General features: G+C 52.5%; 1 protein-coding gene across 1 annotated transcript; it reads left to right on the forward strand.

Moving 5' to 3' along the window:
• Nucleotides 1-2,000: 2,000 nt before the first annotated feature.
• GMNC (geminin coiled-coil domain containing) lies at nt 2,001-15,230 on the forward strand. The gene is made up of 4 exons (XM_078665913.1): nt 2,001-2,164; nt 7,079-7,164; nt 7,542-7,658; nt 13,326-15,230. The coding sequence occupies exons 1-4, from the start codon at nt 2,005-2,007 to the stop codon at nt 13,956-13,958; spliced, it is 996 nt and encodes a 331-aa protein (XP_078522039.1). The 5' UTR covers nt 2,001-2,004; the 3' UTR covers nt 13,959-15,230.
• The last annotated feature ends 359 nt before the right edge of the window (nt 15,231-15,589 follow it).

The raw sequence follows: 15,589 nt of genomic DNA on the forward strand, positions 1-15,589 counted from the left end.
GATGTCTTTGGTGCAGTGCCCTGCGACACTGCATCGGTGACTTCACTGCAGCGCCCTGCTCCTCTGCAGCCTGTGCCATCGCTGCAGTGGATTGTGTCCCGCACCATGTGCCATCGCTGCAGTGGTCTGTGTCCTGCACCCTGTGCCATCGCTGCAGTGCCCTGCATCCCTGCACCCTGTGCCTTCGCTGCAGTGCCCTGCATCCCTGCACCCTGTGCCATCGCTGATGTGGCCTGAAACCCCGAAGCCAGTGCCATCCCTGCACCCTGTGCCATCGGTGCAGTGGCCTGGGACCCTGCACCCTTTGCCATTGTTGCAGTAGCCTTAGACCCTGAAGCCAGTGCCATCGCTGCTGTGCCCTGTGTTCCTGGACACTGTGCCATCGCTGCAGTGGCCTGGGACCCTGCACCGTGTGCCATCGCTGCAGTGCCCTGTGTCCCAGTGCCATTGCTGCAGCACCCTGCCTCCATGCACCCTGTGCCATTGCTGCAGTGGCCTGAGACCCTGAAGCCAGTACCCTGCATCCCTGTGCCATTGGTGAAGTGCCCTGTGTCCCTGCATCTATGCCCTCATTGAAGTGCCCTGTATTTGTGCCATCTGTGCAGTGCCCTGCATCCCTGCACCCTGTGCCATCAGTGCAGTGCCCTGTGTTACTGCGCCCCCCGGGGCAGTGCCCTGTGTCCCTGCAGTGCCCTGTGCCCCCCGGGGCAGTGTCCTGTGTTACTGCGCCCTGTGCCCCCCGGGCAGTGCCCCGCTCCCTTAGCGCTTGACTTGCTTCTTCAGGGCGCTCCATCCCGACCCTTCAGTTAATGACTGACCCGGCCCCTCATTGCCCGTCCCCGGAGCGCGCACTCAGCCCCGCTCCTTGCAGCTCTGAGTTTAAGTGCAGATGGGACAAGTGTGTGCAGCAGCCCCGCCCCCGCCCGGTCATGGCTAACGCTGCAGGAGGACCCGGGAGGGGGGTGGGGGGCTTGCGTGGGTATAACTCCCCCCCCTTGTTTATGGCTAACGCTGCAGGAGTGCGGGGGGGGGGGGTGCTTGGATGGGTATAATTCCCCCCCCCTACTCCTGCAGCGTTAGCCATGAACAGGGGGGGGGGGGTGCTTGGGTGTGTATGACCCCCCCCCCCCGTTCATGGCTAACGCTGCAGGAGGGCCCGGGAGGGGGGTGGGGGGCTTGCGTGGGTATAACTCCCCCCCCCCTTGTTTATGGCTAACGCTGCAGGAGTGCGGGGGGGGGGGGTGCTTGGATGTGTATAATTCCCCCCCCCTACTCCTGCAGCGTTAGCCATGAACAGGGGGGGGGGGGTGCTTGGGTGTGTATGACCCACCCCCCCCCCCCCCGTTCATGGCTAACGCTGCAGAGTGCCCGGAGGGGGGTCCTGGGTGGTGTGATTTCCGTCCAGCCTCGGGGGGGGGGGGGGGGGGGTCTTTTTACCAGCGGGAGCGCGAGGGGGCGGTAGGACAGTGCTGGCACCGGGCACACCGGTGCTTCCGGGCAGTGCCCACTGGCAGCCGGCCACCTTCGGCATGCCAGGGACTGGCGAGGGCAGTGTATGTCTAGCCTTTGCCCCGGGCACGCCGGGGAGTCCCGCGAGTCGGGGTCTCAGAGACGCCCCCTCCGCAGGAGGCCAGCGCCCCTAAGGGCAGGGGGGGGGGGGGGGCAAAGAATATACCTTTCTATTGAAAGCGCCCATCCAGGGGCACTGCCAGTGTGCCCCGGCACTTCCGGTGTTTGAGGGGTGTGCAGGCACGTGCTGTAAAGGGGTCAGTGCTGCCGTGTGTCTGGGGCAGGTGTACACTTGGAGAGGTGTCACTCTGTCCTTGCAGCGCTCAGTGGCTGCATCGTGTGTGTGTGGGTGGGGGGGGGGGGTGGCTAGATACAGCGCCGAGTGGGTGCTGTCAGCTTCGGGGAGCTGTAGTTTAGGCGCTTGTAGCATTAAATGCATCCCTTGTCTGCCGTCTCCTTCTGACTGCCCCCCCCCCTCTCTCTCCACAGAGTACCATGCTGTCGTGCCAGGACCAGTACTTTGCGGGGGGCTACGACTGCCCCTTCTACCCCACGTCAGAGGCCGCGGTGGACGTCTCCACGGAAACCATGCTGTCTCTCTGGCCCACCGGTCTCCTGGACAACAGAGACGGCCACCGCGAGCCGGAGACACAGGGTGAGTGTCCCATGCGCCACATCCAGGGCTCAGGCACGTACACAGGCTGAGTGTCCCATGCGCCACATCCAGGGCTCAGACACGGGGTGGGAGAGACGCGCACACAGGGTGAGTGCACAGGGTGAGAGACACACACATAGAGTGAGTGTCCCATGCGCCACATCCAGGGCTCAGACTCGGGGTGGGAGAGACGCGCACACAGGGTGTGTGTGTCCCATGCGCCACATCCAGGGCTCAGACACGGGGTGGGAGAGACGCACACAGGGTGAGTGCCGGGGTGAGAGAGACACAGGCTGACTGTCCCATGCGCCACATCCAGGACTCAGACTCGGGGTGGGAGAGGCGCGCATACAGGGTGTGTGTCCCATGCACCACATCCAGGGCTCAGAGTCAGACAGGGGGTGGGAGAGACGCGCACATAGGGTGAGTGTCCCTTGCGCCACATCCAGGGCTCATACACGGGGTGGGAGAGACGCGGACACAGGGTGAGTGTCCCATACGCCACATCCAGGGCTCATACACGGGGTGGGAGAGACGCGCACACAAGGTGCGTCCGGGGCCCACCGTGGACTCAGAAACGGGTGAAGGGCCCCCACACAGGGTGAGTGCCGGGGTGTTCGGGACTCCCCTCTGGCCCCCTTGCAGGGGCAGGATGAAATGGGGCAGGTGAGGGTCGAAGGTCACGGGTAGATGAATTGTAGGAAGCGAGCAGTGTGTGTAAAGTGGCGGTGGGAGGGTGCGCTGCATGACGGAGGGGGCTTCTGAAACATTGCAGGGAGGGGTGAGGGGGTGTAGCGTGAGATATGCGGGGTAGTTTACTGTGGCGAGGGGGGGTCAGTGTGGCATTGGTAGGAGAGAGTAGTGTGGGGTTTAAATGTGCGGGTGAAGTGGCAGCAGGGTGACGTTTAGGAGGAGGGTGCGACTTGTGTCTATCTCATTCAGAGGTATGGCCAGTGCACAGTAACAGTATGGGGGGGCAGGTAAGTGGTGCAAGTTTCAGAGGTGGTCCCATCCATCCATCTATCCATCCATCCATCCATCCATCTATCCATCCATCCATCTATCCATCCATCTATCCATCCATCTATCCATCCGTCTGTCTGTCCATCTATCTATCTATCTGTCGCCCTCACTCTATCTATCTATCGCCCCCACTCTATCTGTCTATCGCCCTCACTCTATCTGTCTATCTATCTATCTATCGCCCTCACTCTATCTATCTATCTATCTGTCTGTCTATCTATCTATCTATCTATCTATCTATCTATCTATCTATCTATCTATCTATCTATCTATCTATCTATCTATCTATCTATCTATCTATCTATCTATCTATCGCCCTCACTCTATGTATCGCCCTCACTCTATCTGTCTATCTATCTATCGCCCTCACTCTATCTATCTATCTATCTATCGCCCTCACTCTATGTATCGCCCTCACTCTATCTGACTATCTATCTATCGCCCTCACTCTATCTGTCTATCTATCTATCGCCCTCACTCACTCTATCTGTCTATCTATCTATCGCCCTCACTCTATCTGTCTATCTATCTATCGCCCTCACTCTATGTATCGCCCTCACTCTATCTGTCTATCTATCTATCGCCCTCACTCTATCTGTCTATCAATCTATCGCCCTCACTCTATTTATCTATCTATCTATCGCCCTCACTCTATGTATCGCCCTCACTCTGTCTATCTATCTATCGCCCTCACTCTATCTGTCTATCTATCGCCCTCACTCTATCTATCTATCGCCTTCACTCTATCTATCTATCGCCCTCACTCTATCTGTCTATCTATCTATCGCCCTCACTCTATCTGTCTATCGCCCTCACTCTATCTGTCTATCGCCCTCACTCTATCTATCGCCCTCACTCTATCTATCTATCGCCCTCACTCTATCTATCTATCTATCTATCGCCCTCACTCTATCTATCTATCGCCCTCACTCTATCTATCTATCGCCCTCACTCTATCTATCTATCGCCCTCACTCTATCTATCTATCGCCCTCACTCTATCTGTCTATCTATCGCCCTCACTCTATCTGTCTATCTATCGCCCTCACTCTTATCTATCTATCGCCCTCACTCTTATCTATCTATCGCCCTCACTCTATCTGTCTATCTATCTAGCGCCCTCACTCTATCGCCCTCAGTCTATCTGTCTATCGCCCTCACTCTATCTATCTATCGCCCTCACTCTATCTATCTATCGCCCTCACTCTATCTGTCTGTCGCCCTCACTCTATCTATCGCCCTCACTCTATCTATCTATCGCCCTCACTCTATCTATCGCCCTCACTCTATCTATCTATCGCCCTCACTCTATCTATCTATCGCCCTCACTCTATCTATCTATCGCCCTCACTCTATCTGTCTGTCACCCTCACTCTATCTATCGCCCTCACTCTATCTGTCTGTCGCCCTCACTCTATCTATCGCCCTCACTCTATCTATCTATCGCCCTCACTCTATCTCACCCTCACTCTATCTGTCTATCGCCCTCACTCTATCCATCTGTCGCCCTCACTCTATCCATCTGTCGCCCTCACTCTATCCGCCTGTCGCCCTCACTCTATCCGCCTGTCGCCCTCACTCTATCCATCTGTCGCCCTCACTCTATCTATCGCCCTCACTCTATCTATCTATCGCCCTCACTCTATCTATCTATCGCCCTCACTCTATCTGTCTGTCGCCCTCACTCTATCGCCCTCACTCTATCTATCTATCGCCCTCACGCTATCTATCTATCGCCCTCACTCTATCTATCTATCGCCCTCACTCTATCTGTCTATCGCCCTCACTCTATCTATCTATCGCCCTCACTCTATCTGTCTATCGCCCTCACTCTATCTGTCTATCGCCCTCACTCTATCTGTCTATCGCCCTCACTCTATCTGTCTATCGCCCTCACTCTATCTATCTATCGCCCTCACTCTATCTGTCTATCTATCGCTCTCACTCTATCTGTCTATCTATCGCCCTCACTCTATCTATCTATCGCCCTCACTCTATCTATCGCCCTCACTCTATCTATCGCCCTCACTCTATCTATCGCCCTCACTCTATCTATCTATTGCCCTCACTCTATCTGTCTATCGCCCTCACTCTATCTGTCTATCGCCCTCACTCTATCTGTCTATCGCCCTCACTCTATCTGTCTATCGCCCTCACTCTAGCTGTCTATCGCCCTCACTCTATCTATCTATCGCCCTCACTCTATCTGTCTATCTATCTATCGCCCTCACTCTATCTATCGCCCTCAGTCTATCTGTCTATCGCCCTCACTCTATCTATCTATCGCCCTCACTCTATCTGTCTGTCGCCCTCACTCTATCTATCGCCCTCACTCTATCTGTCTGTCTCCCTCACTCTATCTATCGCCCTCACTCTATCTATCTATCGCCCTCACTCTATCTATCTATCGCCCTCACTCTATCTATCTATCGCCCTCACTCTATCTATCTTTCGCCCTCACTCTATCTGTCTGTCACCCTCACTCTATCTATCGCCCTCACTCTATCTGTCTGTCGCCCTCACTCTATCTATCGCCCTCACTCTATCTATCTATCGCCCTCACTCTATCTATCACCCTCACTCTATCTGTCTATCGCCCTCACTCTATCTATCTATCGCCCTCACTCTATCTGTCTGTCGCCCTCACTCTATCCATCTGTCGCCCTCACTCTATCCATCTGTCGCCCTCACTCTATCCATCTGTCGCCCTCACTCTATCCGCCTGTCGCCCTCACTCTATCCATCTGTCGCCCTCACTCTATCCATCTGTCGCCCTCACTCTATCTATCTATCGCCCTCACTCTATCCATCTGTCGCCCTCACTCTATCCGCCTGTCGCCCTCACTCTATCCATCTGTCGCCCTCACTCTATCTATCGCCCTCACTCTATCGCCCTCACTCTATCTATCTATCACCCTCACTCTATCTGTCTATCGCCCTCACTCTATCTATCTATCGCCCTCACTCTATCTGTCTGTCGCCCTCACTCTATCCATCTGTCGCCCTCACTCTATCCATCTGTCGCCCTCACTCTATCCATCTGTCGCCCTCACTCTATCCGCCTGTCGCCCTCACTCTATCCATCTGTCGCCCTCACTCTATCCATCTGTCGCCCTCACTCTATCTATCTATCGCCCTCACTCTATCCATCTGTCGCCCTCACTCTATCCGCCTGTCGCCCTCACTCTATCCATCTGTCGCCCTCACTCTATCTATCGCCCTCACTCTATCTGTCTATCGCCCTCACTCTACCTATCTATCGCCCTCACTCTATCTGTCTATCTATCGCTCTCACTCTATCTGTCTATCTATCGCTCTCACTCTATCTGTCTATCTATCGCTCTCACTCTATCTGTCTATCTATCGCCCTCACTCTATCTGTCTATCTATCGCTCTCACTCTATCTGTCTATCTATCGCTCTCACTCTATCTGTCTATCTATCGCCCTCACTCTATCTGTCTATCTATCGCTCTCACTCTATCTGTCTATCTATCGCCCTCACTCTATCTGTCTATCGCCCTCACTCTATCTGTCTATCGCCCTCACTCTATCTGTCTATCGCCCTCACTCTATCTGTCTATCGCCCTCACTCTATCTATCTATCTATCTATCGCCCTCACTCTATCTATCTATCTATCTATCCATCTATCTATCTATTGCCCTCACTCTATCTATCGCCCTCACTCTATCTATCTATCGCCCTCACTCTATCTATCGCCCTCACTCTATCTATCGCCCTCACTCTATCTATCTATCTGTCGGTCTGTCTGTCGGTCTGTCTGTCGGTCTGTCGGTCTGTCGCAGCTACAGTGCAAGAAAGGCCTGGGTTGCAGCAGTTTCTGTTCAGGGTTCGCCTTCCCACTCACCCCTCCCCCCCTTCTTTCCTTGCAGAGCCCTTCTACGACTTGGGGTTCAGCGTCCAGGGGGACTATGGCTGGGGGGAGCACATGTCTTCGCAGCTCTTCGCCAACAAGCAGGTAAGGGTTGGGCGTGACGTGGGTGTGCCCTGCCTTATAATTGCTCAATTTTGCACCTGATCTGCCGCTGCTCTCCCGGGGGGGCTCTTTAATAACAGCCCATGGGGAGGGGGGCTTATGATGTGCCGTTCATTACCTGCCCCCACCTTATGCTTTAATAGAGGGCCTTTATCTCGTGTACTAGCACTGATGACGTGCATGGCAACAGCACCTGATTGGCTGCCTTCAGTAAGCTCCCTGTTTGCCTGGTCCTGGTGTCCGCGATTCTCTCACCCCCCCCCCCCCCCCCCTTGCCTCTTGGCTGGTCGGAGGCGCTATTGATCGAGTCACAGCATAGCGCCTAGACCCTCATTTCACCGCCATGTTTGCACTTTCAGCTACAAGATACCCTGGTGCAGAAGGAGGAGGAGCTGGCCCGGCTGCACGAGGAGAACAACAAGCTGAAGGAGTACCTGACCTCCACCTACGTCAAGAGCCTGGAGGAGCGAGCCAAGGTATGCGCGCAGGGCCGAGCGGCGGCTCATGCTTCTAGGGTCGAACATGAGCAGACGCAGACTGAATGCGCCTGAGGAACGGTGTGTGTCCCAGGCGTCCCCCAGCACGTAGACGTGTTGTTACCTACACTGAAGTGCTTCAGCTCCCGCGGTGAGGGGTGTGCGGGATACCCCGGGGCACCCTGGAATTGTAGGCCCCCCCCATGCTCCTGAGCGTAGATATAGAGGGTTAAATGCTAGTGTTGGGGATTTGTAAGGGGCACCGTTTGTTTGTTTGTTTATTTATTTATTTATTGCGATTTTCTACAGCGCGAACATTACCCGAAGGTGTCAGAGCGCTTTACAAAAGAACCAGTTGCAGTACATAAGGACTTAGGATTACATGAGTTACATAAAAGATACAAACAGTAAATAAATATGCAAATATACAAGTTGTAAAGTTACTCAAGGAAGAGATACAAATGGATAAACTGTAAGAGCCACATAGGAATGGTAGAGAGTACAAAGGTCTACGCATATACTAGTGATTAGAGTAATCTATATATACACATGGAAGGGATACTGATGGATATACTCTAAGAGTCACATAGGAATGGTAGAGAGTACAAAGGTCTACTGCATATACTAGTGATTAGAGTTATCTCTATATACATAGGGAAGGGATACGAATGGATATACTCTAAGAGTCACATAGGAATGGTAGAGAGTACAAAGGTCTACGCATATACTAGTGATTAGAGTTATCTCTATATACATAAGGAAGGGATACGGATGGATATACTCTAAGAGTCACATAGGAATGGTAGAGAGTACAAAGGTCTACTGCATATACTAGTGATTAGAGTTATCTCTATATACATAGGGAAGGGATACTGATGGATATACTCTAAGAGTCACATAGGAATGGTAGAGAGTAGAAAGGTCTACGCATATACTAGTGATTAGAGTTATCTCTATATACATAAGGAAGGGATACAAATGGATATACTCTAAGAGTCACATAGGAATGGTAGAGAGTACAAAGGTCTACTGCATATACTAGTGATTAGAGTTATCTCTATATACATAGGGAAGGGATACGGATGGATATACTCTAAGAGTCACATAGGAATGGTAGTGAGTACAAAGGTCTACTGCCTATACTAGTGATTAGAGTTATCTCTATATACATAGGGAAGGGATACGAATGGATATACTCTAAGAGTCACATAGGAATGGTAGTGAGTACAAAGGTCTACTGCCTATACTAGTGATTAGAGTTATCTCTATATACATAGGGAAGGGATACGGATGGATATACTCTAAGAGTCACATAGGAATGGTAGAGAGTAGAAAGGTCTACGCATATACTAGTGATTAGAGTTATCTCTATATACATAGGGAAGGGATACGAATGGATATACTCTAAGAGTCACATAGGAATGGTAGTGAGTACAAAGGTCTACTGCCTATACTAGTGATTAGAGTTATCTCTATATACTTATATATACAAATAGTCGATTTTCTCAGGATTCCATTTTACCAGCGATTCGGCTTGGACTAGTATATACCATATATTTACAGGGTTCCCCCCCAGCCTGGTGAATGCACCTGCTGCAGAGGCCTTTCGCTCTCAGGTGGTACACCTGCCCCTCCCTGCTGACAGGCCTCGGGTGGGGGGAGGGGGCCCTGGCTCGTAGGAATGCCTGCACACCGAAGCCTCGCGTGCCTTTGAAGTCCTCGGGCCTGCATTGTGCTCTTATCTGCCGCATCTCACAGCCGGGCCATTAACGGAGCACAAGGCCCCCTGGAGGGGGGAGGCTGTTCACACCTCGGATCGGCCCCCATAGCCCTCTCTCCGGCCCAGCCAGACCTGAATCCCCACTCCAGGCGAGACAAGCAGTAATTACTGGGCCACCAGAGCACGCACGACTGCACGCCCCCCCCCCCCCCCCCTCTGCCCGGCCACGCACCCCTTAGGAAGCCACTACACCCAGGGGCACATGAGGCTTTCACCTGCCGGGAGGAGCCGGCCTTATCCGGGAAGCAGCTTATATCCCCTGATAAGAGCAGGAGAAAGTCCCTCTATCTACCTCTGCAATCAGGAATAAACCACCCTCGGCGGGTGTTCCCTCCCCCCCCACACGTGCCGCACTCTGCTTTATAGCGCCTTGTGCGCGCCTCTGCGACTTCTGGCGCTTGGAAGAGAACGCGCCCCTCACAGAGGGTTTGCTGTGACTTACTCCCGTGGTAAACCTGGCGTACTCTCGTGTTCCAAGAGTAAGCCGGGAGTACTACAGGAGTAAACCACACCTACCCATAGTTAAACCGTTGCTTTATTGCCCAAGTATTAAGTGCCGTCCAGGCCAGCGCGACAGGCCCGATGGGTCTGAAACCCGGGGGTGTCTGTCCACCCTTGGTTTGTGAAGCCTGGAGATGTATTCTATTGTAATTGCATTTATATAGCGCTTTCTACCCCTGTCGAGGCGTCGAAGCGCTTGCGGATATTGATGGCGCTGTGAGACCTACGGGTGATACATGCGCCAAATGCCAAATACATACACACATATCCCGTGACAGCCACAGACCGGGTCAGGGATCCCCACGTAGATAAAATGTTGGCAAAGTTACTCCTCGTGGGAGGTGTGAAAACCTGGCACGGGCCCTGCCTTTGTGGAACAGAGGTGGCCACTAGGCCTGTACTGCGAAAAAGGGCTTGGACAATCTTGTGCATTGTTTTTTGCGACGTGTTGCACAAGGTGTGCACAATCCAGCATGTGGTTTGCCAGGGTCTCCAGGGTTAAGACACGTGGCGCGCCAGCTCGAGGCAGGTGTGTGCAGGAACCGCCTCTCGGCGAGATAGGATCACATTTGTGTAATGCCTAATCCGAGTAGTTTGGTGTCATGTAAAATTCCCTAATTAACTGAGCTTAAATGTAGGGGTGGGCGGAATTTGCGTAATCGTTTTATGCAAATCTTCGCGAAACGGTAAAAAATCTCAGCGAACACGCAGAAATTCTGCAAACACGCAGAATTGCTTGTTTGCGATGCTTTTTTACTATTCGCAATCGCTGTTTGCGTGCTCGGGGGAAATATCTCGCAAACGCGCATTTGGGAACGCAAACAAGCAAAAAATTCACGAAGTCGCGGGATGCAGAATTTTGGGCAATTTCACGTTCTCCGTGGAACGCGAAATTACCCAAATTCCGCGAGCGGAACAGAATTTACCACCCAGGTCTACTTAAATGTAACTTTGCCTGAGCCTAACTGTAGCTCCAAGACAGGTGGCAGAATCATAGCTGTCATGCATTAATGGCCTTCATTTAATATCCCCCGTTATCGAATCAGGGAGGGGCAGCATTGGTCTCCACTGTGGTTGCCACAGACCACATGGCGCTTGTCCAAGGGTGCACTTACCAACAACCTAACAACACTGTCCACAGAAGCCTGTCCGAGCCATCCAACACGGGAGGCTGACGGGACCTGCCAGCAGCTCAGGACTCTCAGAACAGCTCCCAGCCTTGAGGGCTTTTTTAAATAAGCACACGGTCTTGTTTTCCTTTTAAAGTTAAGGGAAGGCTGTGTTAATTTTACAATATTGTCACCAGGCTGTGGATGGCAAGGCTTGAGAATGATCAGTGCTAGGACCCGGGCTGGGGCACAGAGGTGAAGAACTGAAGAACTGAGGGATTTAACTCTTAACCCGTTTACCGCGGCAATTATTTAGCCGCAGTGCGGGCATTCCACGGAGTGGGCGGGGCCGCGTCGGCCGTTGGCCGTTCACAGCACCAGCGAGGTAGTGCTCGCGACAGCCGATGGGAGCACGGAAGGGGTTAAACATAAGTCATTATCAACCCAATATTAGAACCTTAAAACAAAATTATGTTTCTCAATACTTTTAAAAGGGAGAAAATGAAAATTTACCTTCATGATTAAATTAACTCTTCATTTTTATTTTCTCCCATTTCATTGTTATATTTACAAACAACAGGCCCCTTTACTCCCAGTGGCCAGTAGACAATGTGCCACGTGTCTACTTGAAAAAAGACACATTTTTCTAAGTGAGAGAAATTGTAGAAAAAGGTTCCATATTCTGAACATTTTTGCAGAACATTATTTTGCTCTTAAAATTTCTCTCATTTAATTTTTTTTGTATGTTTGTGTTATGTAATGATGCCACATATGGCGAAAGGTATGTCCTGGGCTACAAGTGCATAGGACGCACGCTCTCAGTCACCCATGCACATATATCCCACACATGTTCATATATCCTCAAAGACCACCCTTTCTCTGACACACATCGCAGCTCTGTCCTAGTGCCCCTAATCACAGTATTTTGTTCAAACCATCGTATCCGGCTCTTTGGACATTAGTCTTAAGCTGGGCGCGGGGGGCGGGGCGCGGGGGGCGGGGCGCGGGGGGCGGTCTGCGAGTGTCTCGGCCTTCAGTAACTCACAATGATTTTCACTGATCAGAAGTAAATGTAAATGTAAATGTACATGTATTTATATAGCGCAAATCACCGACACGGTATCTAAGCGCTTGCTTAGGGAACCCGTCCTGGTATTCCCCTGTGAGATACCCCGGTAGGGTGTCCACAAGGTGAAAGCCAGGCATCCCGCCGCGAGGGGCCGTAGTGGAGATTAAGCAAGCTATTGCCCAGAGTCGCAGAGTGTGACCCCGTGAGTCGAGTAGGCACCGGAGCGAGAATTATCAAGTCTGTGGAATTTTTTTTTAGAGCCCGAGGCGGGGAATCGAACCCTGGTCCACGGTCGATCTCAGCTTCCGGGTCTGCCGCCTCTAACCACTGAGCCACGCGAAGTAGCTCTCACTGCAGAAAAAGGTTGGAGACCCTTCAGACAGAGGCCTCTCATTTCCTCTGGGCCTTCCGTCAACGGGTCTGGGAACAGGCAGCTGTGGTTCTGCTGGGGAAAGTGCTTGCGTAGAGCCCCACAGTCTCTCTGGCTCTTCCATTGCGTGGTCTGTGGGTCCACCCACTGTGTGCCTGTGGAGAGGTGGCTTGGACAGACCTCTCCCAGTACCTCTGGGTTTTCCTTTGCATGGGTCTGTGGATCAGCCAGCTGTGCTTCTGCGGGAAGGTGGCTTAGACAGACCTCTCCGAGCCTCTGGGTCTTCCATTGTAGGGGTCTGTGGATCAGCCAGCTGTGCTTCTGCGGGACAATGGATTAGACAGACCCCTTCAGGCCTCAGGGTCTTCCATTGCAGGGGTCTGTGGATCAGCCAGCTGTGCTTCTGCGGGACAGTGGATTAGACAGACCCCTTCAGGCCTCAGGGTCTTCCATTGCAGGGGTCTGTGGATCAGCCAGCTGTGCTTCTGCGGGACAGTGGCTTAGACAGACCTCTCCGGGCCTCTGGGTCTTCCATTGCAGGGGTCTGTGGATCAGCCAGCTGTGCTTCTGCTGGAAGGTGGCTTTGACAGACCTCTCCCAGTGCCTCTAAGTCGTCCGTTATATATGGGTCCGAGGTCCGGGCAGCTGTAGTTCTGGCAGAAGGTGGCTTATGCATGTGATGGGAAGTTTGTGGTATGCAGGGATGGTGGTGGGGTGCTCACAACTGGAGTCAGTGATATTATAGGTGGTTGTCGCTTGTGTTTTGACCGCGTGCAGAAGCAGTTCTTGGCATTGCAGCACACATGAAAGTGACCGCTTTCCCTTTCTCTTCTTGCAGAAGCTGCTGTCTCAGCATGGCAAGAACATAAGTGACTTATGCCGGGCTGGGAAGAGGAAAGTGAAGGAGACCGACTGCGACACAGCCCTGAAGAAGGCCAGAAGAAACCTGTTCACGGACGTTACTGCCAAACAGGAGCAGACCACACCGGTCAACACCTGGGTTCTCCAGACCTTGGGCCTCAAAGATGTGGACACCATTGATGAGTCTTCTTCAGTTAACTACAGTGCCTTGACCTCTGACCTTGTGGACAGTATTGAGGCCTACCAGGGAACCCCGCCGGAGCCTATGGACTACAATGTCAGCCACGACTCCCACTTGGGCTTCGATGCCACGCACAGGACCCCGGTGCACAGGTGCGAAAGCTCCTCTTCTGGAGGGGAGTCCCCCTACCTGCACCCCTGCTCATCAGTAGATAGCAACTCGACAAGCAGCCCACATTTCAACGCCTATGGCTCCTCGCCCTACTATGCCTCCGATGTGTCTCCCAATAAAACGGACATTGCCTTCTCCACGTCCCTGAACCCCCATCGCAATGTCAAGACGCACACCTTTGCCCAGGGCCAGGCGTTCGTACGCAGGGACGACGAGGGAGGGTGGAAGTTCACCTGGGTCCCCAAGCAATCGGATTGAATGAACAGTGGCTGGACTCATTGACTTAAACCCTGTGTTTACAAAACCTTGCACTTGAAAAGGACCCTGCGGAGAAGGGAAGGTGGGGCCTTACAGATCTCTCTGTGAGTGGACCCTTGGGTCTCACCTGTGGTGTGGGCGAGGTTTCATGCACCCAATGAATGCTGTTCCCGCCCCACCATCTCCCAGGGCCTTTTCCAGATTCCAGGTGAAGATGCAGCTTGTCTCTGGCCTAGCCATTGGACACGACCCTGTTTGTGCACAGATGTAGTACAGCGCTGCGCTATTCCTCCGCAGACACAGTGCCTTCGGACATCACCTTCCGCTTTTTGTCCACAGACTGTCTGCTGACTCAGATGCACGGACCTCAGTTTCTAGACATTTCACTGCCTCTGCTGCCCCGGAGGGGTCCCTTTTGGGCTTCCCATGGTGAAAGTAATTCTACCTTTCTGTACAGTACAAAGAACAACATAAAACTGCCTTTATCTTTCATGATTGTGAACTGCCTTTGAAAACATTGTACCCTCATGGGCTTATTGTTGAATGCTGCCACGCCAGGTATCACTATGCAAGTGTGACTTTCTGAAATGCCTTCTGCAAACATAAGGGTGCCTCCTGGCAAATACGAGGGCCGCCTTGTACTTTATGGAAGTAAGGTACCTCATTGTCTGTACTGCACACTGCCTGTCACTGCCCGCCAGCCAGCGGGTGGTAGAACAAATCTATACTGCACACTGCCTGTCACTGTCCGCCAGCCATAGGATGGTAGAATAACTCTATACTGCACACTGCCTGTCACTGTCCGTCAACCAGCGGATGGTAGAATAACTCTATACTGCTCACTGCCTGTCACTGTCCGCCAACCAACGGATGGTAGAATAACTCTATACTGCACGCTGCCTGTCACTGTCCGCCAACCAGCGGATGGTAGAATAACTCTATACTGCTCACTGCCTGTCACTGTCCGCCAACCAGCGGATGGTAGAACACCTCTGTACTGCACACTGCCTGTCACTGTCCTTCAGCCAAAGGATGGAATAACACCTCTGTACTGAACACTGCCTGTCCACTGTTCTGATTCCTTCTCAGGTGAGGTATCTCATGACTCCATCGGATCCACTGCCTTTGGAGTCCTGCCTCCTGCGCCCTCATGCCTGCTGTGCTCTGGTTGTTCCCAGATGTCTTGTTGTATGCTGTGTAGAAGTGCCCATCCTGCTGTGACTGCAGAGTGTTCAGTGTGAAAGAAATAAACATCTTCTGCTAAAATCCAAAGCTGTGTGAACCATCACATCTTGTCTGACTATGCTGTGCTGGGAGAGGCTAGCGATATCAATGTTGATGCCATAAGGCACATATGTTTAGCATGTTGAATTTTCTGAGGACACACCATGGTTGGTTATTTTTGGGGGGGAACTTGCAGCATAGCGAGGTACTCCTTGTAGACAAAGTGCAAACACAGACCTCTTGGGTGCACCTTGGATTCTGGAGTGAAGACACACGAGCAGGCTGCAGGAGATCATTGATAATGTTCTGGTGGTGGTCATCACGTCGATTGTACAGCTGCTTCACACTACGGTGGATGTTGTGTGTCACACTAGTACTTCTGCCCTCCCCATTGTCACAGTTCTTCG

This window comes from Lissotriton helveticus, chromosome 11 (genome assembly GCF_964261635.1).
Source record: "Lissotriton helveticus chromosome 11, aLisHel1.1, whole genome shotgun sequence".
Lineage (NCBI taxonomy): Eukaryota > Metazoa > Chordata > Amphibia > Caudata > Salamandridae > Lissotriton > Lissotriton helveticus.